Source organism: Dromiciops gliroides, chromosome 1, assembly GCF_019393635.1.
Source record: "Dromiciops gliroides isolate mDroGli1 chromosome 1, mDroGli1.pri, whole genome shotgun sequence".
Classification (NCBI taxonomy): Eukaryota; Metazoa; Chordata; class Mammalia; order Microbiotheria; family Microbiotheriidae; genus Dromiciops; species Dromiciops gliroides.
Genome location: NC_057861.1, coordinates 249,956,206 through 249,982,983, shown reverse-complemented (window position 1 = coordinate 249,982,983; position 26,778 = coordinate 249,956,206). Strand labels below are relative to the sequence as shown.

The window sequence follows — 26,778 nt, the reverse complement described above, 5'->3', positions numbered from 1 at the left end:
AAAAAACTTGCTTTCAGAATGTTTTATCAGAATGTCATAGAAATAAGTAAAATTATATTCTTTAGAATCAAGTGGAAAAACCTTTAACCTCATTAATTTACACACACATGTTTTCCTTGTTATTACAGAATATTTCCTCATGAAGAATAAAGCATAAAGATATATTTTTAGTTCCTTGGACTGTTAAGAGTTAACAACCAATCAATTGTCACATCTTGATTTGCCTCATTCTTTAAAAAATATGCTTTTTGTTTGTTTTATCTTAAATTGGTAAAGTCCTACTCTGATGCTGTATCTCAGGGGTGACCTCAAGCCCAGCAGTAGGCATTTAGGAAGATGCTTCATAAATGCTAGTTGATTGATTGACTGGAAGATCCTACCAAGCTTGAAAGCCTTCAGATAGGAGCACAGAAACAATATAAATGTTAATAATCCAAAGAAAATCTGTGGGGGGGGTTTTGTTGTTTTTTTTTTATCCAGATGGTCTTGAAATCACCCTATTACTTTCTTTCTTTTTTTTTTTTTTGGTGAGGCAATTGGGGTTAAGTGACTTGCCCAGGGTCACACAGCTAGTAAGTGTCAAGTGTCTGAGGCCGGATTTGAACTCAGGTACTCCTGAATCCAGGGCCAGTGCTCTATCTAATGTGCCACCTAGCTGCCCCACCCTGTTACTTTCTTACAGGGCTGTTTACAAAGTTCCCAAGTCATGGCACTTTGCAACTCTATGCAAGAAAGGCATAAGAGAACAAGAAAATGATACCTGTTAGTTCTGTTCAAGCCCCCAGGCTAGTTAAGTTCAGAGAGCTTCAGTACTATGTTGGCCATTTACTGGTGAAGTTTTGAGCTCTTTCAACTCTTGAGAACCATCTACCATGGGGCAGCTAGGTGGTGCAGTGGATAAAGCACGGGCCTTCGATTCAGGAGGACCTGAGTTCAAATCTGGCCTCAGACACTTGACACTTACTAGCTGTGTGACCCTGGGCAAGTCACTTAACCCTCATTGCCCTGCAAAAAAAGAAAGAGAACCACCTACCAAGTTAAAAAGATATTGTGAGGGGTAGCTAGGTGCCACAGTGGATAGAGCACTGGCCCTGGAGTCAGGAGTACCTGAGTTCAAATCCGGCCTCAGACACTTAACACTTACTAGCTGTGTGACCCTGGGCAAGTCACTTAACCCCAATTGCCTCACTTAAAAAAAAAAAAAAAAGATATTGTGATCTGTGAGGCTGGTCTGTCTTCTGTGTAGCAGGAATATCTGCCCTGATAAAATACCAGATAGATCCTTGTATCATCACTGGGTTTGGTTTTGTTTTTTTGAAGGTTTTCATGTTGTTATTCCTTGTGACTCTCTTTGGGGTGTTATTGGGGAAGGTACTGGAATGGTTTGCCATTTCCTTCTTCAGCTCATTTTACAGATGAGGAACTGAGGCAAAGAAGGTCAAGTGATTTGCCCAGAGTCACACAGCTATCGAGTATCTGAAGCCAGATTTGAATTAAAGGAGACAAGTCCTTCCCTTTGCTCTATCCACTGTACCCCCTAGCTGCCTATCTGAGTTTACATTGGAAATGTGTGTTATACATTAGAAATACACAGGACCAAGGTTTAAAAGAGAGATTTGGTAGCATCTGTAGATTTCTACAGGGTGAACATGCACACTCATGAATGAATGCTCAATGACTATGGTTGATTAACAATAGGCTACAATATATTATCGCATCCGTGTGGTATTTTCAATTGTATCACTGAAATTTCACTGAATCTACTGTGAAATGATACCTTCCATTCATCTAAGGGACAGAACTGCTCTGTGACTCTGCCCATGAAATCAGCACTTCCACTGCAACTTGGGGTCTGTGGCACCAGAAAGTTAAATGACTTGCCACAGGTCACCCAGCCAGTATATGTCAGAGGTAGGACTTAGCCTAGGTCTTCTGGATTCAAAGCCCATCTCTCTCTGTCCCCTATGTTGTATTGACTCTCTACATTTAATTTTTTTAAAAAGTGTGAGATTGGCAAAATAAACTGCCTCCCCTTATCCCTACCCTTGTCAAAACTTCTTTTTAAAAAAATCTTTAAAAGACCTGAAGCAAATCACTCTAAACACTTTTTTATGAAGCCAGGCTATGATATTCTTTTGTTATAGAAAGTAATCATAAAGTACTTCAGGAGGAACTATTGAGTGATTTCATTAGCAAAATAAGACTCCCCCCATATCTTCATGCATAGACTCTAGATTGTTCTTAGATTTGTTTCAGGGGTTTTTAGTCTGTATGTTTGCTAATAAGAGCTAATAATAATTATTAATAATAATAGCAGTAGCTAACATCGGGATAATGCTTTAAGATTTGCAAAATGCTTTACAAATATCCCATTTTCTCCTCAGAACAACCCTTGAGAGGTAGGTATTATCAGTGACCCCATTTTACAGGTGAAGAAACTCAGGCAGACAGAGGTTCAGCGTAGGTGTCTGGGGGCATATTTAAACTAAGGTGTTCATGAACTAGCTACCTAATAGAAAAGAGCAAGCAGAGGCCATTTATTTCATCAAGGACATCCATTTTTGTGAATTTTCAGACATATTATATAACATATGGAGATGGAAACCTTATAGTGGGAAGGATATGCATTTTTGTAAGTGTTATTACCAATGGAAAAAATAAGGAAACAGTCTAATACTCATTGGCATGTAAAGAGGACAGCTGGCAGGTGACATGGTGATTTCCAACTAAATTGTAAAAAGTAGAATTTCATCCTCATTCACTTCAAGCAAAAGGAGACCAAATGAAGTAAATGGGATTTGGAAGAGGCTAATACTTAGGATTAATGACTAACTATTATAATAACTTAGCCAAGAGACACAATCCTATACCTAGAATGTTTTCCGTCCTTACTGCCTCCTTTTAACTTCCCCAGCCTCCTTCAATTCTCAGCTCCCACCTTTTCTCTGGTTTCCTCCATGCTGACCCTACTATTGTCTTCCATCTGAGGCCACCTTCATTATTTTGTGTGTCTGCGTGTATGTGTGTGTGTGTATAACAGCATGATATATGACATGTATTATATATGCTATGATGTGATATATGCACACATACATCTGTCACATATACATGTGTTATTTCCATGTTGTCTCTCCCATTAGAATGTGAGCTTGTTCAGAGCAGTGCTGGTTCTTTGCCTATCTATATCCCTAGCACTTTGGCATATACTAAGCATTTAATAAATGTTTGTTGATTGTCCACTAGGTATAATGTTATATTTCGCCCTCCCTCCATACCCCTCGTGTATATATATCAATAGATTGGTGTTATTGTCATGAGATCAGTTTGTCTGACCCTCTTATTTTTCAAATGAAGAAACAGAGGTCTGTAGAACCTAACGGGAGGCAGCTGATATAATAGAGGGAGTAATGAACTTAGAGCCCAGAAGACCCGAGTTCAAATTCTGCCTTAGAAATTTACTATCTCTGTGACCTGAACAAGCCTTTGTTTGCTTATCTATAAAAGGGAGATAATAACAAGTCTCAAGCAAGTTAATTATGTATTACACATAAAAGCACCTCAGAAGGGCTTCATAAATGTTACTTATTGTCATTGTTGTTGTTAAGTTGTAGAGCCCACAAGATTTCAATTCATAAAATCATAGATCCGGAATTGGAAGGGACCTTAAAGGCCATTTAGGGGCATTTAAGGCCTCTCAATTTACATACGAGGAAACTGAGAGCCAAGGAATTTAGGTACCACACTCAAGGTAATAGAATTCAATTCAGCAGATGTAATTGGCTGCTTACTCCATGCCAGGTATATATGGCAGACCCTTCTCTTTATTGCTTCTAATTGTTGTTGTTGTTGAGACTTGTGATTTTATCAGCATGGAGAGCTCTTGGTGACTTACTCCCTCTATTGATGCAGATCAGTCAGTCAGTCAACATTCATTTATTAACTGCTTACTATGTTCTAGGTATTGCACTATGTGATGGGGGTACAAAGAGAGGCCACAGTATACACACACACACACACACACACACACACACACACACACACACACACACACACACTCTGGAAGGTAATCTCAGAGGAGGTACTAGAAATCAGATAGAAGGGAAGAAAGCAAAAAACTATTAAGTGCCCACCGTGTGATAGTTACTTTGCTGAACATTTTATGAGTATTATCTCATTTGATCCTTAAAACAACTGTAGGAGATAGGTCCTATGATCACCCCATTTAACAGTTAGGAAACTGAGACAGTCAGAGACTAAGTGACTTGCCCATGATCACACAGCTAGTACATCTCTGATGCCAGATTTGAACTCAGGTCTTCCTGACTCTAGGACCTGCCCTCTATCCACTGTACTACCTAAATGCATACAGGGAGGAAGACTGGGAATGGCCTCTTTCAGAAGGTGAGAATTGATCTGAATCTTGATGGAAGTCTTGAAAGAACCCAGTAGGCGGATGTCAAGAGGGAGAGCATTCTGTCCAATAGTAAATCATGGAGTTGGGAAATGGAGCAAAGGATGGCAGGAAGGGAGGTGTTAACATGCAACATGGAGTCTTAGAGAGTTGTCAGTGCACTGAGAGGTTAAGAGGCACAGCCTGCCATGTGTAAGAGATGACATTGGAATCTAGGTCCTCTGGATTCTGAGGCTGGCTCTTTACCTACTAGACCACAGGAGCTTTCACTGCCTTATACTCTACTGAAAGTTTTTGGGTTTTCCTTCCTTGAAAAAAAAAATCCTCATCTTTGGTGGTTTTGTTGTCTTTGTTGGTTATATCACCAGTTTTGATTTTTATCCCCTTTTTCTGTTTTGATGGTTTAGAGGGTTTTGTTTTGGGTTGGACTGGGGAAATGGGAAGGGCAGATATTAACTTCCTTGGTCTCAGTTTCTTCCACACCCTCATGAACTTTACTCTGAAAGTCAAAAGGTATCTGCCTAAATGAGTCAGCTATCCCAGCTGACAGTTTGGTCTTCTATCTCATTGAAAATGTGTCCTGACCTTGAGCTTTATGAGTCATAAGACTCTTAGCCATACTGTTCTTTGAAGGAATATTTTTTTCACAATTTAAAAAAGTTATGTTAAACATTTCCATATTAGTCATTTTGTATGAGTACTCAAATAAAAGCAAAAAATGAAAGAAAATGAAAATAACATGTTTCAGTCTATGCTCAATCAATATCAGTTCTTTCTTTGGAGGTAGATAGTATCATCATTAGTCTTTTAGGATTGTCTTGGACCATTGTATTGCTGAGAATAGCTAGGTCATTCACAGTTCTTCACTGAACAATATTGTTGTTACTATGTACAATGTTCTCCTGGTTCACTTCACTTCTGTTCATGTAAGTATTTTCAGGTGTTTTTTTTTTTAAATCATCCTGCTTGTTATTTCTTATAGCACAATAATATTCTACCACAGTCATATACTACAGCTTTTTTTAGCCATCCCCCATGCCATAATAGGCATCCCTTTAATTTCCAATTTTTAGGCACCACAAAAAGAACTACTGTAAATATTTTTGTACAAATTGGTCCTTTCTTTCCAAAGGGGCATTTTTAAAAAATGCTGCTCATTTTAAAACCCAAAGTTCTAAACACTCCAAAGTCCAGCCCCAAATGAATACCAGATATCTCTTGAGAATGAAAAATCCACAAACTTCAGTTAAAATTATATAGCACACAACACACTGTATGATTGTTATTATTTCTTTTTAATATGCTACCTTCTGTAGGGGAGCTTTGGTAATAATATTGCAAGAATCATTTTATCTCCCTCACTAGATGAAACAAGATGATTGGGAAAAGAAATTTAGAAGGTTCTAGGTATAGCTGCAAGGTACCTTAAAAATAATCTAGAACCTCCTTCCCCCTTTTAGATGGGGAAGCTCAGGTGCAGTGAAGTTAGGTGACTTGTGGATCGTCACATAGTAAGTGGAAGAGGCAGGATTTGAACCAAAGTACCATCTGACTTGAAATCCCACATTCTTTGCATTATACCACACTCACACATTTGTTCTTATTCAGTTATGCCCAACTCTTCATGACCCTATTTGGGGTTTTCTTGGCAGAGATACTGGAAATTGCCATTTCCTTCTCCAGCTCATTTTATAGGTGAGGAAACTGAGGCAAATGGGCTTAAGTGACTTGTTCAGGGTCACACAGCTAGTAAGTATCTGAGGCCAGTTTTGAACACAGGAAGATGTCTTCCTGACTCCAGACCTAACACTACCTGCCCAGACATACTTATTTTAATCAAGGCTAAAAACTGCCTGAATGGCTTTACTAGCATCTTTGTTGATTGAGGAATGGGGAGGGGAAAGAGTAGCAGTTATTTGTTGGTATTATGGATCCTGTTGTTCTCCATGTCTGTTCTGCTATAGTTCACTCAACTACTATACTTGGTCATAGAGGAAGCAAGATTCAGAGAAAAGGGTACCAAATGGTGGGTTCAAATCCCAGCTCTTCTAGCTTGATAGAAAAAGTACTAGGTTTGAAGTGAGAGCTATTGGGTTTACATCCCACCTGTGATACTTACTATTAGAGTGACTTTGGATAATTCACTTAATTTCCCTGGACCTCTCTTTCCACATTTGTAGTTAACATCACTTCTGCCCAAGCCTAGGGTGGTAGTCCTAACTCGCTCAGCCTTGTAACACTGAGTGAAAGAGATGTGACTCCTGATTGGCTGAGAGATTGCTGTGCCTGTGATGCTACATACTTGCACGCTGGGGAAGGAGTTAAGGAGAGGCGATTATAAGAGGCTAATGCTAGGCTCTTGGTGAAGGCACAAATTTCCATATCAAATATCTATCCACTGATGTATTTGTATTTGATAGATGCATACACACATTTCACAGATGTAAAATGTGGAGATTCGACTAGATGTCCTCTGAAATTCCTCCCAATTCTAGCTCATTGATCTGCTATCCATTCTCACTTCCTATGTGAACATGGGTGAATTACTTCTCCTTTCTGGGACTTGTTTTCTTCATCTCTGTAATGAGGGGACTGAGCTAGATGACTTCCAGGATCCCTTCCAGTTCCAAGTCTGTGACCCTCTGAGCCCTCGACCTAGGAAATCCTGAATGTTCTAAAGTTATTATGTTCTAAAATTATTTAGAGATATTATGATTACAAGTAGGGCTACTTCCTGTTTCTGGCTATTTCCATCCCCAACTTCTCAGAGGCAGAACAGACCCTTAACAGTTCTTGGACTATGGAACAGAAATCTTTTCAAGAATTGTGAGCTTTGGCACTGTGGTTTACAGGGTATGCTTTAGGGAGGCTGGGAGATAGCCCTGTCCACTCAGATCTGGAGGACCACTTCTACCCCATGTGACTTGGAAACCAGAGTAAGTGACCTCTGGAAGACCTACATGATAGCAGCCCTGGCTTACCCATGTGATGTCTAGGTCACTCTTTTTGGCACTTAGCACTTGGCAAAGCAATGAGTACCCATCACCATAGTTACCAAAGCATGTGGGAAAATATTTCAGTGTTGCCTCCTTTTTGACAGGTGAAATTAAAAAAGAGGTTAGATTTAGAAAACTTAGGGGACAGCTGAGAGAATATCCTTATTGGGAAAAAATGACAGTGTCAGATGGTAAAACAATTTAGTAGAAGTAATAAAATCTTCTGTTCTTAGCACTAGGCAACATGTGAACTCTGAATTTAAAATTGTCTAAAACTTTCTATAATTCTACTTTATTTTTTCTAAATAATGTTTATTTTTCCCCAGTTACACATAAAGGCAGTCTTTAACATTTATTTTAAAAAATTGAACTCTCAATTGTGAATGACTTAACTACTCTCAGCAATACAATGATCCAAGACAATCCCAAGGGACTAATGATGAAGCATACTATTCACTCCCAGAGAAAGAACTGATATTGATTGAACACAGACTTTAAAAAAAAAAAAGAGCACTTGTGGATTGTACATATATAACCTATATCAGATTGGTTGCTGTCTTGTGTAGAAGGGAGGAAGAAAAATTTGGAACTCTAAATCTCATGAAAATGAATATTGAAAATGACCTTTATATGTAGCTGGAAAAAATAAAATAAATGTTTGTTAAAAACTGAACACTGAAGAGCCCTTATAAGATAAGTAATCTAACCTCTTTATTTTATAGCACAGGGAACTGAGGCATAAATGTTAAATGATATACTCAAGGTCACACAGCTAGTCAAAATTCGAACCCAGATCTTCTTGGCTCTGAATCCAGTGTCCTATCTATGCTGCCCCTCTCTCTTTTAGTTTGTCATTGGCCTACAGTCACATAGCTAGTCTGTACCTGAGCTGGGACTTAAACTAAGATCTTTATAATTCCATTTAGCCCTTTTTTACTGCTATACTACTGCTTCTGTTATGGATTCAAGATATCTGGGTCATAGATTATGAGTAGAACAAACATACCTAATGCAGAACCTAAAGAAAATAAAAATTTAAAGTATTTGTAATGATTGTTTAGACTCTGTGCCAGTTCTCATGTCCAGTTAGTCCTCAACCTTAGGTCAGTCTTACCATCTCCCTCCTTCTCTAGTCATTTTCCTAGGCTTCTGAATGCCACTAGATGAAGTAACAGCATGATGGCAGCTGAGTCCGTGCCAAATATAATTTCTCTAATATCAGTTCATCCTTCATTGATGTACAGAAAACCTTTTATTATCTTAATTGATTGTTTAGGATTTTATTTTTCAAATTACACGTAAAAACAAATTTTGACATCAGTTTTTTAAAACTTTGTGTTCCAACTTCTTTCTCTCTATCTTAATTGATTCTTTCCCACTTCTCTTAGTGGCTACTATTTCCAAAACTTCTCTCCCTCAGTGCTTTCTCCATGCCTTCTCTCTCAGCAGAATTCATCAACAAGGAGGTACAGTGGATAGAACACCAAACCTGGAGTCAGGAATTCAAATCCTGAATTCAAATTCAGCCTCAGGCACTTACTTTTTGACCCTGAGCAAGTCATTTAAACCCTATTTCCCTCATTTTCCTCATCTGTGAATTGAGGTGGAGAAGGAAATGGCAAACCACTCCAGGAGCTTTGCCAAGAAAACTCCAAATGGTGTGGCGAAGAGTCGTACACGACTGAAAATAACTGAACTACAATATATGCCAGGCCCAATGTGAGCTGTTGCCTTCAAGGAACTTGTTTCTATCAAGGGAAGATGCTACGAATGAATAAATCAATTAAAAAAAATTAAGCCCTTAATGTTCTAAAGTGCTTCTTAGACACAGGGACCCTAGTCCTACTTCCTAGCCTAACACCATCAAGTAGATGTGGGAGGCACAGGGTAGCCTCAAGAAGTATCCTGAAGCAATTACACACATCTAAGTACAAAATATCTACCAACTAAATCAAAGGCAGTTAGGGCAGGGTGTGAGGAGGTGCTAGTAGCTGGGGGATCAGTAGAGCCCTCATGTAGACATTGACACTTGAGCTGAGCTTCAAAGGAAGCTAGCGATTGTAAGAGTAGGAGGTGAGAAAGGGATGCACTCCAGGCATAGAAATAGAATGCTGTGGGAGAGACAAGTGGGCCAGTTCTCCTGGACCTTAGAATACATGAAGGAGAAGTCGTGTGTAGTGAGGCTGGAGAGATAGGCAGGTTTGTATTTGACCCTAGAGGCTTACATTGCAGAAAAAGTCAAGGCCTTTTGCTGTGAGCATCCTCTTCTCCCCAACTTCATACCCCATAACATCTAATCCTCTTCCTTTTCTTCAGTTTCTGAAAAAGAAGTGACACTTCATCCCCAAGGCCAGCCCCTTTACCCATCCTCAACCTCTAAGTTCTGGTAATCATTCTGTGTGACCATCTTCAAGTCTCTCACTATCTACTGGCTGTTTTTCCTACTGCCTAAAAGTATGCTCACATCTTTTCCCTATCCTGAAAAGAAAAGAAACCTCCAAGTAACCTTGTTTCTCCTCAAGCTTCTTTTGCCTTTTATCTCACCTTCCTTTCACTGCCCAGACCGCTAAGAGACTTATCTGTACTGTTACCTCCTTGCAGTCTAATTTCTAACCCCACCAGTCTACTCTCCAAGGTTATGCATCATCTCTTACCTGCTCAGCCTAATGGCCTTTCTCAGGACCTCATACTTTTGACTTCACCACAGCCTTCGGTATTGTTGACAGCCTCCCTCCCCTTACCCCCATTCTCCTGTATTCTCTTTGTGTTTTGTCTTTTGTGTTTTATAACCCCACTCTTTCCTGGTTTTACTAATTGTTTACTATTTTTCAGTCTACTTTGCTGAAACATTATTAATCCCTGGCTCCCTGTAGAGTTCCCTAGGGCCCTATCCTGGGCCGTCTTGGAGATTTCGCCAAATCCCATGGGTTCGATTATTGTCTCGATACACATGACCCTCACATCTAACCCTCTACTGAACTCCAATCTCTCATCAGCTGCCAGCTAGATAGCTCTTCCTAGATATCCTTTAGGAAGCTCAAATTCAACATGTCCAAAATGGAACCAACTACCCCACTAAAACCCAACTCTTTCTGTTGAGGGTACCATCATCATCCTAATCATCCAGGATCTTAACTTATTACTCAGCATGGACTCTTCACTCTCCCACCCAACCATGTCAAATCAGTTGCCACATCTTATATCAACAATACCTCTGCAGTACCTCTCTTCTCTATAACTTTTTTCTCATAAAGCCACTGCCCTATTTGGAGCCCTTGATCATCTCGCTGTGTAATTTAAGATTCTAAAGGTGGATTCTAATCTGTTCCCCCAGTTTTGGGGGAACTGACTAAAATCACTGATAAAACGAGTTTAGGTTTTTAAGGGTTTATTGAAAAATAGAAAGAAAAAGACTGAGAACAGAATTCCAACAGCCTGGCATTCCTATCTTTCCTCAAATTTCCTGTGAAGTCCTCTGCCGCCACCACCACCATCAAGTCAGGAACCCAAAAGAGCGAGAGCTCTCCACACGGGCTCCCTTTCCTCCTTCCTGTCTCCTCCCAGACCATAGGAGGCTCCTCAAGTTGATTGGCTGGTAGGCTTGATAGACAGCACCCATGAGCAAACGTCATTTCCTGACGCCAAGGAAAAGCCACATGGCCTTGCCCTCTGAGGCATTTTCCTCATGGCGGAGCCTTCCCACAGCAAGTCTCCAGTAGGTGGCATCATTCCAATCATTACATCTCCTTGACTGATGTAATAGCATACAAATCGACTCCCTGCCTCTAGTCTCTTCTGCACACAGCTGCCAAAATTATCTTCCTAAGACAGTGTCATCACACCCCCTGCTCAAAAATCTCCAGTGCCCCCTGCTGCCTACAAGATAAAAATATAAATTTTAGACTTTAGCCTCTCTGCTACATTCTTGCCATATTCTGTATGCCTCCCATTTATCCACTTTGAATTTCAGTCAAACTTGACTACTAGTCACTTTTCAGACTCCACCTCTGCAATCTGTGTGTGTGCCCACAACTTGTTCCCCTTACCTGAAATCCATTCTCTCCTCATCCCCACATTGGCTTCCTGTAACATTCAAGTCAGTTGCCATGTCCTTCATAAAGCCTTCCCTTATCTCCCTCCATGTTACCAGGGCTAGTTTCTTTCTCATTTATCCTTGCACTAAATTTACTTGTCTGTGTGTATCTCTCCCCCGCAATGGAATGTATGCTTCCTGAGGGCAGGGACTGTTCCATCTTTGTCTTTGTACACCTAGCATAGTGTCACACACATTAGTAGGCATTTAATTAATAATTGTTCAAATAAATTCAGTTTAATTGATCATCAGACACTTATTAGATACTGGTTCCAGACACCATTAGTTGCAGGGGATGCATGAACAAACAATGAAACAAACCCTATAGAAGAGACAAGTTAGATACAGACAATATAAATATAAAGTAAATAAATACAAATATATACAAAGTAGTTAAATACAAGGGGCAATTAAATGGTACGGTTAGTAGAGTTCTGGACCTGGAGTCAGGAAGACTCATCTTCCTGAGTTCAAATCTGGATTCAGACACTAACTATATGAACCTGGGCAAGTCACTTAACCCTGTTTGCCTCAGTTTCCTCATCTGTAAAATGGGCTGGAAAAGGAATGGCAAAACCAAAGAGTCAGCCATGACTGAAAACAACTGAACAACAACAAAGTTCAATACAGGATCATTGGGAAGAGGGGGCACTAGTACTTCACAGGGATCAGGAAGGGCTAAATGAAGAGAATAATGCTTGAGCTGAATTGCAAGGGGGTGGGACTCAATATAGAAGAGGTAAAGAAAGGAATGTGCTTCAGGAATAAGGGTCTACTATTCATTCAACTATAATTCATTAAATGCCATGTGTCAGGCAGTATGCTAAGTTCCAGGATACAAAGAAAGGCCAAAAAAAAGTCTCTGCCCTCCAGGAACTCATGAAGACAACACGAAAACAACTGTGTGCCAACAAGCTGTATACAGCATAAACTGGGGGTAGGCTCACAGGGAAAGACCCTGAGATTAAGGAAGACTAAGAAAGACTTCTTGTAGATGATGGGACTTTTGCTGAGTCTTGAAGGAAGCCAGGGCATCTAGGAGGCAGAGGTGAGAAGCAAGAGCACTCCAGTGTCCCTGGATAGCCCATGAAAATGCCCAGAATTGGGAGATTAACTATCATTTTCTATCTTTTTTTTTTTAATAAAATTTTACTTTTTCCCCCCAGTTACATGTAAAGCATTTTTTAACATTCATTTTTGTTTTAAGTTCCAAATTCTATTCCTCCATCCTTCCCCTCCTCCCTCCCTGAGACGGTAAGCAATGTAAATATAGCTTATACATGTGCGATCTTGTAAAACATAGAGTCTCATTTTCGAGGAACACCAAGGAGTCTGGTGTCACCAGATCACAGAGTATATGGAGGGAAGTAAAGTGTGAATAAGTCTGAACAGGTAGGAAGGGGTCAAGTTATGAAAAGTTTTGAGTCAGACACCAGCCTTTGGCTATTACAAAGGCATGGACGAGAAGAGTCCCATGTGAGGAACCTCACACAGCCTGTTTGGCTGAGTTGTAAAGTTCGTCAGGAGTAATGTCCAATCAGACTGTAAAGATGAGTTGAGGTCGAGGGGTCCGTAGTGCTCTAAAAGCCGCACAGAAAAATGTATTTTATTATAGAAGCCATTGAAAGCCACAGGAGTTGATTGGGTGACTCAGATCTGTGCTTAAGGAAAGTTACTTGGACAGCAGTGTGCAGGGTGGTCTGGAGTGCCGAGAGACTTGAGGAAGAGAGATCAACCAGGAAGTTGAGTAACAAATGATGAAATCCTTAACTAATGTGGTACCTGTGTTAATATAACAGAAGAGGTTAGATAGAAGAGGTGATAGGAGGTAGAAATGGCAAAACTTGGCAACTGATCACAAATCTTTATTTCCCATTCACTCCTTAACCTATGACATAGATTGAGTCAGGGCTTGGCAACTAGAATTGCTTGTGGCCACGCACATTTCATGTTCTGAAAATTTCATGAGTGAAAAATCATCCAAGGAGTGAAAACTATTTTACCAGTTAAGAGTTCTCAACTTGGTCTCAAGGAGACCTGAGTTCAAATCCTTCATGAAGCACTTACTAGTTGTGTGGATCTAGGCAAGTCACTTAACCTCTCAACCTCAATTTCCTCATCTGTAAAAGGGGGATAATGATAGCACCTATTTTATATATATCTTATGTAATCAGATAATATTTGTGAGTGCTTTTCAAACCCGAAAGCACTGTATAAATGCTAGTTGTGATTATCATTATTATCAACAGTTTAAGCAAGAAGTGGTCCATTAAGTAATGCATTCTAAGCGTATAAATGTGAGGGGCAGCAAGGTGCAGTGGCCTTGGAGTTAAGAAAACCTGGGTGAGGGGCAGCTAGGTGGCGCAGTGGATAGAGCACTGGCCCTGGAGTCAGGAGGACCTGAGTTCAAAGCCAGCCTCAGACACTTAACACTTACTAGCTGTGTGACCTTGGGCAAGTCACTTAACCCCAATTGCCTCACCAAAAAAACCAAAACAAAACAACAAAAAGAAAACCTGGGTGCAGAACTTACCTTTAACACATACCAAGTGTAACCCTGGACAAGGTATTTTCACATCTTACCCCAGGCAACCCTAAAGAGGCCGAGTTGCAGGCTAAGTTACTGTAGAACAGTGTGATGAAGCTCCCTGCATTGACTGAGAAACTGATGAAGTCACAGTGCCAGACTTTCCAAAAAAAAAAAAACCAAAAACCACCCAACCAACCAAAACCCTGCAAATTTAGTGAACAGCTGCTTTTCATGGTAGAACAAGATTAAGAGTTGTGCCCTTGAGATTTTTCCTGGAAGCAGAGATTTTTTAAAAAAAGTTATTGGAAGTGCTGATTTGGAAGAGATGACTAAGCACCAAATAGTTCATATTGCCCGCAGAAATGTTAGTTGAGATCTGAAGCTTAATGAGATTAGTGCAATTAACTAAGAAATTTGGAGATCTTTCCTATCCTTCTGGCAACTGAAATGAAAGTCAGCTCTTCATCACAACTGTTCTTATCTCTATAGTTCTCAGTTACCTGAGGGATCTTGAAAATGTGGTAGGGCGTGTACTTATCACCCTTACCTACAGATGATCATTTTCAAGAGGGATTGTTTCCTTCTTTGTATTTATTACCTGGGAATTTAGCACACCTGTACATGGGAGGTACCGAATAAATGCTTCTTGATGGGTTGAAGTTAAAATCAGAGAGACGTTGCCCCTCTCCTAGAAAGGTCAAGTATGTCTCTCATTTTTCTAGTAAAATGGATTCCAGTTGAAAAATTGTTAATAAAACAAATGCAACAAAATCATTATTTAAATGTTATGATAGTGGACTCATTGAATGTCATTTTGTTTGCTGTAGTCAAAAATTCAACTTGTTCTGGTTTGCTTTTTTGAACAAACAGTAGTTTTTTTGTTTGTTTGTTTGGTTTATTTTGGGGGTTTTTTTTTGGTGAGGCAATTGGGGTTAAGTGACTTCCCCAGTAAGTGTTAAGTGTCTGAGGCTGGATTTGAACTCAGGTCCTCCTGAATCCAGGGCCAGTGCTCTATTCACTGCGCCACCTAGCTGCCCCCAAACAGTAGTTTTTAAAAGTAAAAGTCAGCTTAAAGACATTCTCATGGATGGTTTCAGTGGCAGGCCTTCTGCACTGAAATTGGTCATCTATGGTCAGTGTTCATTGTAGCATGAAATGATGTCCCAAGACATCTTCAATGCTTTTTTCTTCCCAGTTCAGTTCATTCTTGTTTTAATTCCTAAGTATTGCCACAATAACACTCCTATTTTCTATCCATTGAGAGATTCTTCTTTTTCTCTTGTCTGATACAGAGCAAGTATCTAATGATGCCAGAAAGGTGTTCAAAATTCTTAAAATAAATTATTTTTTGAAATGTTATGAATAAATTAATATGTTGCAAAAATATCCATATAGTTCAACTCAGCGGTGTTAGCACAAAGCAAAATATTTTACTAGATAGACCTGTCAGTGATTCATTCTGAATGGTTTTAACCATAGAAATTTTGAGGTTTTTTAAACTATATTTCAATTTTAACCATTTGGGATAGAAACCTCTCCAAAGTGCATTTTACAACTGCAAGCAAGCCTCTCTGCTTTCCTAAGCAGGTCATGTTGAACCTAATTTAATATTTTTGTAATGATTCATGGTCATTATCATGTGCTGTCATCTAATAATTGCACCTAAGGCCCGTTGAAGTGTTTAAGTGTTGGGGCTTGCTTATCCCATGACTTCATATGGCTCTACTTTTGAGTTCTGTAGCATTTTTGTCTCTTCCATTGTTGTGACTTTTTAGTGTTGTTGGTGTATCTGCTTAGATACACCAACACCAATATCTGCTTCTGCCTCTTCTGATGTGTTCTTCCTTATTTGCCGTGGACTTGGAAACCAGATAACCAAGCTTGTTACAATTATGTCTATAATAAGAGTAAATATACTAGACTCTGAGTGCCTGAGAAGCTCTACTATTAGTAAAGTGCATGAGCTTTAGTTTATGGATATTTTGGCTACCCAGAAGCCTTTTTTTTTTTTCCACACGTGTGTGTGTGTGTGTGTGTGTGTGTGTGTGTGTGTGACAGAGACAGAGACAGAGAGAGAAACAGTTAAGTTCCACATGGCTAAAGTGTCAATGTACATTACAAAATGGGAAATTCAGCAGCTGAAATCAGCTTTAGAAAGTGGAGTTTAGATGAATTTGACTACAACTAATATAAATTATGGATTATGTTTTCCATCTTTAAAAGATCTTTTATTTTTAATAAGACAGATATAATTTATTCTCATAATTCGTTAAGGAATGGATTAAACATTTTTTAAAATTTACAAAGTTAGTAAATTTAGTATTTTAAGATATAATTAAATATTTTCTACCACTAAAATTTTATAGATCCTTTTCTAAGTTCCCAGTTATCAGTAGTTACTACCCCAGACTAAACCATTATCATGCTTTTTCATTGCCTTGACCTGGTCACTTTTTTTCTCAGAAACAAAATAGAGAAAAGATAACAATGGTGATGATGGTAATATTCAGTCCTCACAGAGAAATAAATTGTTTGAGTTGCTATTATGAATGTCCATAAAATAGGCATTCCTACTGGCAATTGATCCTGAATGCTAATTTTCCAGTCTGAATTCCTAATCTCTTTTATATAGGTTGGATCTTTGTAGAACTGATATTCAGGGAGAATGGTTGCCAAAACTCTCAATAAAAATATACATACATTTTTCTTTATTACGTCAGTGTTTAAGAATGTTGTTTTACTATAGGGTATAAATGTTGGATGGGTATTATGGATAATAAAATCCTGATAGTTTCCTGGATTAGACCTATTAGGGTTGTTTAGATAACACAGTTTGAATGACTTCCTCTCAGGAAACATTGAAACTAAAAAAAAAAAAATGGTAACCAGGCACACATACTTAAGCACTTAGAAGGAATGCATTCTTTCTATTGGCTGCAGAAAGAAACACAGAAGGAAATCAATCACCTCTTCACAAATCTGGGCAGATTGTTGGCCTCCACTGCCAGAGGAAAGACTTTTATTTATGGCATTTTTTATCTGTCACAAGCATTGACCACAGAATTGGTGAGAGCCTCATAATTTATGCAATGGCTAATTGCTAACATGAATGATAACATCACATGGGGAAGCAGAAAATCGTAGATTTGTTTGCAGTGGTTCTGTTTCTGTTCAGTATGGAAGTAGCAACAACTTTTTTATTATTTTAGAAAGAAACACACGTGCATGCATGCACAAATACATGTGCGTGCACACACACACACAAATCTAATTTTTGTTGAACATAGCCAGAGAGCAGCATTTTTCAAGATCAGTTTTGATTTCTTTAATCTGTTCATTTAGCTCTTTTATTTCTGGTTTCTTGCACTATAAAAATTGATACATGAGCTCAGGGAACCTTTCAGAGAGACTAGTGCCCATGGTCACCTGGTGTTTTAGTGTTCCTTAATGCCTACCAGCTGTGTAAGCTAGGGGTGTGTGTGTGTGTGTGTGTGTGTGTGTGTGCGTGTGTGTGTGTGTGTGTGTGTGTGTGTGTGTGTTGGGGGGTGCATATATGGGTGTGTAGAGGCAGATTAGGGCAAGTGTATACCTTCATTGCTTCTTAGGATGAATCCTTAAGATAGGAAAAAGTGCTCAAAATGAAAGAGTGGTAGATCCATAGAATATAGATCCAAAAGGCACCTCAGTCTACCTCCTCATTTTACAAATGAGAAAGCCTGGGGAGCCTGTGAGAGAGAGACTTAAATGAAGGTTCAGGCCTAGCTTTATGTCACTATCTTTTGGCAGTATTTTGCTGTATGACCTCAGGAAATGGGATGGGAGGGTGTTGCATGTGGTTCAGATCCCTAGACTCCCTTTGCCTTTGTCCTTAACCTAAAACAAATGGATAAATAACCGCATTTTCTTCTGATTTGCCATAAGGAAGAAGCAGCAGTACCACCTTGAGGCTTTTTCCTCTTCCTATGACCAAATATTTTAGATCATTCCAACATGCATACTTCCCCTATGATGTAGGTGGCCAATACAATTGTGTAAAGCAAGCTTCTTGCTTTACACAGCCTGTGAGATCATATATCCACAACAAGTCTACATAAACCTCAGCAGAGGGAAGGCTAATGTATTAGAATAATGGTTTGGAGTAAGGCATTGGATAGAGTAGATGGGCATTTTGGAAAGCCAGAAGTAATGAGATAGCTTCCTAAGCCCACATATCAAGCAAAATTACATTCGGAAATATGATGATTTCCTTCTTAATTGATACTAGATAAAAGGAGACAGCTTTCAAAAATAATTGTATGACAGGCTGAAAGGTTAGGGGTAATAGCAAGCTAATCTTTATAATGAGCTTTTGTGTTAAAAGTCAAAAGATAGTCAAAACTTCAAAGATGAGATAATTCCTTAAATATTGAACTTCAAGTCCTTTAAATGTCAGTTTCTTTGCAGATTGTGTAAGGATTGCAAATTAGGCCCTAATACTTTGTTGGTGCTATTGTTTGCAGAGGAGCTTTTTGTTATTTTTTAAATTTTGTTGTTGTTCAGTCTTATCTGACTCTCCACTACCCCATTTTTGGGGTTTTCTTGGCAGAGATACTGCAGTAGATTGCCATTTCCTTCTCCAGCTCATTTTTTTTTTTTTTTTGGCTGGGCAATGGGGGTTAAGTGACTTGCCCAGGGTCACACAGCTAGTAAGTAAGTGTTAAGTGTCTGAGGCCAGATTTGAACTCAGGTACTCCTGAATCCAGGGCCAGTGCTTTATCCACTGCACCACCTAGCCGCCCCCTTCTCCAGCTCATTTTACGGATGAGTAACTGAGGCAAACAGTGCTCTATCCACTGTGCCACCTAACTGCCTGATTTTTTTTTTTTATTGGTTAAGCCTAATTCATTCCTGGGGACTTGATCCTATACTGATCCAGCGTGAATAAGCCTATTGCAAAGATTGGAATATATGCAGAAGACCTGAAATAAGCCAAAGTAACAACAAACTGCCTATTTATTATGGTCAGAGCTTTACTAAGTAAAACAAGTCACCTAAAGATCCCACAGCCTGAATTTGTTTCCTTATGTTGCTTGAACATTGTCACGACTAGAAATGTAAAGTATAGCAGAAAAGAACTCTGTACTAGGTAAGAGTTAGAAGCCCTTGAAACTAGTTTCAGTACTCACTAGCTATGTAACCCTTAGGCAAGTCACTTTCTTTTGTGAACCTCTGTTTTTTTATCTGTAAAAATGAAAAGAATGGGCCAACTGATCTCTTCCAGGGGTGATGAATTTCCTTGACTTCTTCAAAGGGCAGTGATTTACTTTTGTCCTGAGATGACAGTAACAGATACATGGCTTCCCAGAAGACATTTAAAGAGATCTAGCCCAGCCCTTTAGTGAGACCATGTTGTTGTTGTTATTGTTGTTGAATCGTTTCAGTCATGTCCTATTCTTCGTGACCCCATTTGAGGTTTTCTTGGCAAAGACACTGAAGTGGTTTGCCATTTCCCTTTCCAGCTCATTTTACAGATGAGGAAACTGAGGCAAACAAAGTTAAGTGACCTGCCAGGGGTCACACAACTAGAAAGTGTCTGAGGCCAGATTTGAACTCAGGAAAGTGAGTCTTTCTAATTTCAAGCCTGGCACTCTACTGTGGCAACTAACTGCCCCTATTGGTGATAACAGAACTTAGTAGAAAGAACACCAGGTGCTTTGGAATCAGGACTTGGCTTTAAACTCTCCCTTTTCTACTTGCTACCTGAGTGACCTTAGACAAATCATTTCTCCTCTAAAAGAGCATCTGTCCAACAACTTACTAGAGATGCTTCTCTTACTATTGTGGCATCCAGTTGCCCATTGTAGAGAGGTATCAATAGTCAGAAGAGCTAAAATAGCAGTAGAGATGTTGCTTTCAAAGAGTGGACTTCTGGCTTTGTTTCACATTGCCAAGTCTATTAATCTTAGGAAATCGATTAAGATACTAACAAACCTTAGCTCTTCCTTACCTTCTTTCTCAGAAAGAATCCTTGCAAAATGCTACCCACCTCCAGAGAAAAAACCAATGGAATCTGAATGCAGATTGAAGAATCAGGAAGACTGTTTTCACTTGTCTTTATTTTTTTATGTTTTTTTTTCCATTTGGTCTGTTTCTTCTTTCACAACATGACTAATATGGAAATGTTTTACATGATTGCACATATATGACCTATATCAAATTGCTTACCTTTTTAGGGAGGAAGAGAGAAGAAATTGGAACTCAAAAAAAATTTTTTTAAATGAGTGTTAAAAATTGTCTTTATGGGGCAGCTAGGTGGAGCAGTGGATAAAGTACTGGCCCCAGATTCAGGAGGACCTGAGTTCAAATCTGGCCTAAGAAACTTGACACTAGCTATGTGACCCTGAGCAAGTCATTTAACCCTCATTGCCCTGAAAAAACAAAGAAAGAAACCAAAAAAAGTCTTTACATATAATTTGAAAAAATATAATAGGAAGGAAGGAAGGGAAAAAAGGTGGGGGGGAGAAAGAAAGAATTTTAGCCATTTAACCTGTGCAATTAGGGTATGATATTGATTGTTAGCCCTAGTTTTAAGACTAGGAAAGCTGAACACTGAAGAACATAATATTCCTAAAGTTGTTCAGTGTTCCCATGGTACAGCTAAATAGGACCAATAAAATAAAATCCAAGTTTCCTATAGCCTTTTTCTACTATCCTCTTTGGTGTAAAGAAGTTAATCTAGCAAGACTAGCAAAGGGCCCATATGTTATAAAATACTAAGGATAAAATGGGAAGTCCTAGAAAAAAAAATTAAACATGTAGACTAAGGTCTGGTATCATAAAGAATATCCATTTCCCCTTAGGAAAAATGTACGAGGTAGCAATCCTAAGATTCCTTAAATCATAGTGAGCTTGGGAAAGCTGGGCTCATTTGTTTTAATCCAGGCCTTGCCAAATGACAGTTCTATGATCTTAGGCAGGTCGTTTAACCTCTGTTTCCTCATTTATTTAAAAAAAAAAAGATAATAGCATTATCCTTTTTTTAAAGAGTTATTTATCTTTGTAATCCTGGGTATCCCAAAAATCTTGGTGAAGTTTTATGCCACTAAAGCAGAAATAAGAGAGCAGTCAACTAATGGACTATATATGTTTGATATAGTAATCAACCATCCAGGCATTTTTGAGTACCTGCTGTATACACAAGAATATAAGAATTTACCATAAAACTTAAGAAATAAAGCTCTAAGTATTTAACCTCTTGGTTTCTTGAAAAGGTTGGACAACTAAGCTTATTAGTGTAGACAGAGTATCAATTACCATCTGTGCCACAAGCCCTCCATTCACAACCAATCAGATCATTCAGTAAGCTTTGATTAAGTGCCTCCAATGTGCTGGGTAGTGTGCTAGGAACTGAATAGTACATAGTTATAGAATTATCTATGCCCCGAAGGAGCTTAGATTCTTATAGCGTGTAGAGTTGTGGATTACCCACATTTATTCCTATTTATCAAAAAGAAAAAAATGCCACCCAGGTTTAACTTAATTCACTTAGTATCCCGAGTTTTGCCATTAAGACCCTTGTCTAACATTGCAGCACTATTGCTTTACTTCAATTACCATCTGGACTTGTACTAGGAAGAAAAGAAATAAATATTTATTAAATATCTTATATGTACCAGCCGTTCTGCAAAGCACTTTACAACCATCATCCCATTTGATCTTCTCAACATCTCTGAGGAGGTGCTATTATTACCCCCATTTTACAATTGGGATAACTGAAGCAAACAGGTTAAGTGACTTATTCAGTCACACAGCAAGTAAATATTTGAGGCTGAATTTGAATTCGGGTCTTTCTGACTCCAGGCCCAGTGCCCCATCCAGTGTACCACCTAGCTGCCTCTAGACTTTCATAATGTCAGCTTGAATCAATTGAGTTAATCAGGAAGGCACCAGGCAAAGAAACTGCTATATAATTATTATTATATCTAACAATTTTACTTATGTTATTTTCTTGGCTAGTAACAACATTTCTCTTTGCTCTTTTTCTTAATGGAAGAGCATTTTCTCTCTCTGAGAAGGGCAGGAAATCTGAGAAGGGCAGGAAATCAAGAACTTTAAAGTTGTTCTTTATATTTTGCAGGTTGCCGCAGGAGAATGCAATGAAGACACAGAAGTTTACAACATCACTCTTTGCACTGGGGATGAACTCACTTTAATGGGGCAGGCAGAAATCCTTTATGCAAAGACATACAAGGAGAAGTCACGATTCAACACAATCTTCAAGAAGATCGGAAAACTCAATTCCATTGGCAAGCTGGGTAAAGGCAAAATGCCGTGCCTCATTTGCATGAATCACAGGACCAACGAGAGCATCAGCCTTCCATTTCAGTGCAAGGGTCGATTTAGTACTCGGAGCCCACTGGAGCTTCAGATGCAAGAGGGTGAACACACGATCCGCAACATTGTGGAGAAAACCAGGCTGCCTGTCAACGTGATTGTGCCGAGCCCTCCTCCCAGAAACCCGTATGACCTCCACTTCATTCGTGAAGGTCACCGGTACAAGTTTGTGAACATCCAGACCAAGACGGTGGCAGTATGCTGTGTGCTGCGGGGCACCAAAGTCCTCCCCATGCATTTCCCTTTGCACTTGACCGTCCCCAAGTTCAGCCTCCCAGAAAACCTGGTGAAGGGAGAGGCCTGGCCTGATACCCTGGTCCAGCATTGGCTCGGTGTCTGCCAAGAACAGTTTGACATTGATGAGTACTCCCGTGCTGTCCGTGATGTGAAGACAGACTGGAATGATGATTGTAAGAGCCCTAAGAAGAGTCGATGTTCTGGGCACAACCACATACCCAACTCCCTCAGCTATGCCCGGGATGAGTTGACACAGTCCTTTCACAGGCTCTCCGTCTGTGTGTATGGGAATAACCTACATGGCAACAGCGAAGTGAACCTTCATGGGTGTAGGGATCTGGGAGGGGAGTGGACTCCATTTTCTCATGACACCCTACAGTACCAGGACTCCGGCGACAGTGGGAGTGATTACCTTTTCCCTGAAGTGGGTGATGAATCTGTGTGTCTCCCATCGAAGCCAGAACTCCCTTATGAAGAGCTGTGGCTAGACCAAGGCAAGACAGACAGCCAACCCCTTCCTGGTTCCTCGAGCGAAAAAACACAATGTGATAATTACAGAAGCTCGATCCGGTCAAAATGTGGCACTTCTCTCCCTGTTGCTGGGACACTGGCAGCAACGACATCTTCAGATGTGGCCCTACCTCCACCTCCAGTGCCTCCCAAATCTGAAGCTGTAAGTCACGTCAATGGTTTTTAGCTGAGTTACACTTCTTTAGTGGGGAAGGAAGGGGGGAAACCATTGCTTCTAATTCTGCCTCCCTTACTCTCTAATTTATTACTGTTCCCAGTGGGTGGAGAGACAGGAGAAACACAGTGAAGGATTTTCAGGAAAAACTTATACTCTTTTTTTTTTTTTTTTATGGTCAAGGCTACATTGCTGTATTCTTTCTTTCTTTCTTTCTTTCTTTCTTTCTTTCTTTCTTTCTTTCTCTCTCTTTCTCTCTCTCTCTCTCTCTCTCTCTCTCTCTCTCTCTCTCTCTCTCTCTCTCTTTCTTTCTTTCTTTCTTTCTTTCTTTTTTTGGGTGAGGCAATTGGGGTTAAGTGACTTGCCCAGAGTCACACAGCTACTAAGTGTCAAGTGTCTGAGGCTGGATTTGAACTCAGGTCCTCCTGAGTCCAGGGCCAGTGTTTTGTCCACTGCGCCACCTAGCTGCCCCTGTATCATTTATTTTCACCAAAATTTGGTACAAGTGGAGCAAGAATCATTTCTGAATTTGAATAGAAAGGCAGAAAAGCACAGCCCTTGCAATCTAGGAATTCACATTCTAATGTGGAAGACATTCAAATAACTGTATTCATACAAGATGCTATAGTGTAAATAGGAGGTAATCCTGAGAGCAGTCACAAGAAGTAGGAGGGACTAGGAAAGGCCTTAGTGTTAAAAGTGGCATTTGAGCTGAATCCTGAAGCAAACCAAGAAGGAAACCAGGAGAGACAGTGAAAATACATGGAGTTGGGAAATAGAATGTCATGTATGAGAATCCACCCGTGTGACCTTGAATAAGTTACTTAAAGACTTGGAGCTTCAGTTTTCTCATCAAGAAAATGAGGGGAGTGGTAGAAAAGAGGATCTCTAAGGCTCATTCCAGCTCTCATCATCCAGGGGTTTTGTTCAATCACATATTTTCATGTGTCTTGTTTGAAAAGATTTTGGGGGAGCCTGTCTCTGTTCTAAATTATTGGAGAACTTAGCTGGGGTTTCTAATAATATTGCTACTTATAGATTAGAGGCTATTGTACCAGTTTGGGCAGCAAACATTTACTATTAAATCATATTAAATGTTCATAAAGAGTTGACCACATTTAAGGCAAGATGAAAATCCACAGAACCAGAGAGAGAGAGATCACATGGCTCCAAAGTTCAGAGGTCCTAGCGGTTACCTAGAACTAGGGAGAGAAGAGGGCTGGGTGGCTGCCACCGTCAGCATCCCAGCCCAGAGAGTGTAAGCCCCTTATGGACCAGAGGAGAAGCTGCCTTTACATACTGTTCAAAGCTATTGGCTAGCATCATTCAATTCTATTGGTTGCCAGATCCTAAGGGTGGTCCATATTAAAATGAGCTGTACTGTGCTGAGCTTGAGGTCAGAGCTTTGTTCAGAGGCCAAAGGCTTTCAGGTAGGTGTGGTTTCTATTGTTTCTACTGAGTTAATCTGATTTCTAATGCACCTTTGGGGCTGGCTCTGAGAAACCAGACAGAGTTCCTAAGTGGGGGTGGGGTCACTGGGTCTCTCCAAAAACCCATTATTAATAATTATTTTCTCACACATGTTAGCTAGAAAGAATCACATGGTATTTTGCAACTTGATCTGCTTCCGTGCAGGACGTGCTCTGAGAATGACAGAAATAAAGGCCAGATTTTTGACTTGTTCTTTTTCCTTTGACTAGAAGTATACAAGAATTACTCATCTTAATTTATTGAGATGTTACTTTCTCCAGCCCTCTGTGTACCCTAAACTATATCCCCTCCTATGGATTAGCTGAAGCATGTGGGTTGTCCTAGCAAATTAGTGTTACAGTTTAATCCAATGATGAGGCCTGTTCAGTGAAATTTCCATGATCAGCCAGTGGCAACTGGAGGAGAAAATTACTGTTGAAACAGTTGTATCTGCCACTTCTATTCCTGAACTTGCATTGTGATTTGACAAGGAGATGGGTGGGAAGGAAGAACGGATGGAAATGGGCAGACCTGGTGTGTGCCTGCCGCATGTCAGGCAATGTGTTAAGTGGCATCTGAGGCCGAATTTGATTTCAGCTTTTCCTGATGGCTACTGTACTACCTACATGCTTAGTCTCAAGCTCCTTTCCTTAGTTGGGGGTCATAACTTCATAATCATTAGATTATTAACATGTAAACATCTTAATTGTTAGAAGATTGATCAGTTTGGGCCCCTTGTTATATTTTGGGGTCCCCATAGTTGTATCTGAGACAATAAAGTAAGAACTAAAACCTCCTTTTTCCACCAGCTGCTATAGACTTTTTAGGAGAGAGCCCAGTCTAACTAAGCAATTCACTTGAAGGTGGGTACTCTCTTTCCTTCAACAGGGAAGCAGACAAAGATGCTTTTTCATGTAGGACATTGGCCACAGCTGGTGAAAGATGGATGCTACCACACAGGCACCATTCCTTTACACATCTGAGGCTTGAAGAGGAAGGATTGGAAGATGTCCTTATGTGCTTTAGGCTGGAAGGAGTGAAGAAGAGAGGGTGGTAGCTGGTGATGGATGAGCAGGAAAATAAATATTAAGAGGCCTAATTATGACCCATTTGCTTATTTTTTAAAAATTCACATTGAGATTAAATTTAAAGCTGAAGGGGCAGCTAGATGGCGCAGTGGATAGAGCACCGGCCCTGGAGTCAGGAGTACCTGAGTTCAAATCCAGCCTCAGACACTTAACACTTACTAGCTGTGTGACCCTGGGCAAGTCACTTAGCCCCAATTGCCTCACTTAAAAAAAACAAAACAAAACAAAAAAATTTAAAGCTGAAACCAAAGCTGTAGTACAGGAGAGAAAATATTTTTCGCCACTTAATTCTAAGGGATAATTTCCTAGGGAGTCAGAAAGATTTTCCAAAGCCAGGCTAGTGTTTATGGCATGATTTGGATTGGGGGGGGGGGGGGAGTTGCAGCCTGAAGTAATTTAACTTATTTAATAATTAAAAAAAAAATTTAGGCGCTTCATATGCAGTCATTTTTTTTATTAGTTTTGTGACCATGAAATAATTTTTTCCATTTTTAGGATGTGCGTGGGATCCAGAAAACGTCATAATTGTTAGATGTGGCTTCAGCGTGCAATTTTCAAAGGGAAACTTTAATGGGGCATAAACTCAAATGCTCCCACAGAATTAAATGAAACTTCTGCTGTGGATGGTAGAAGTGGAGAGGGACGTGCTATGTGTCTAGCAGAAACTCCTCTAGATAATTATAGATGTTGTAAGTTTTCAGGGGAGGTCAGCCTTGACCTTGTCTGAAAGGTGATGACTACTATTCAAGTCCTTAGGGTCAGAAGGGCTAGAACTGTGGGAACATCATCAAAATAAAATGAAATGAAGGTCCACAAAGATATCTCCATAGACTTGAAAAGAGATCTAAAAATGACTTTATGAGTTCTGTTTGAAAGCAAGCAAGAAAAAAAAATT

At 39.7% G+C, this 26,778-nt stretch overlaps 1 protein-coding gene across 2 annotated transcripts in view; it reads left to right on the top strand.

Annotated features, from left to right (window-relative positions):
* GAREM1 (GRB2 associated regulator of MAPK1 subtype 1) overlaps nt 1-26,778 on the top strand; it is a 230,844-nt gene that overhangs the window by 179,321 nt on the left and 24,745 nt on the right. For both annotated transcript variants that reach the window (XM_043975699.1, XM_043975700.1), the window contains exon 4: nt 22,147-23,313. In XM_043975699.1, the coding sequence (XP_043831634.1) occupies nt 22,147-23,313 (1,167 nt within the window). The remainder of the gene's footprint in view (nt 1-22,146; nt 23,314-26,778) is intronic.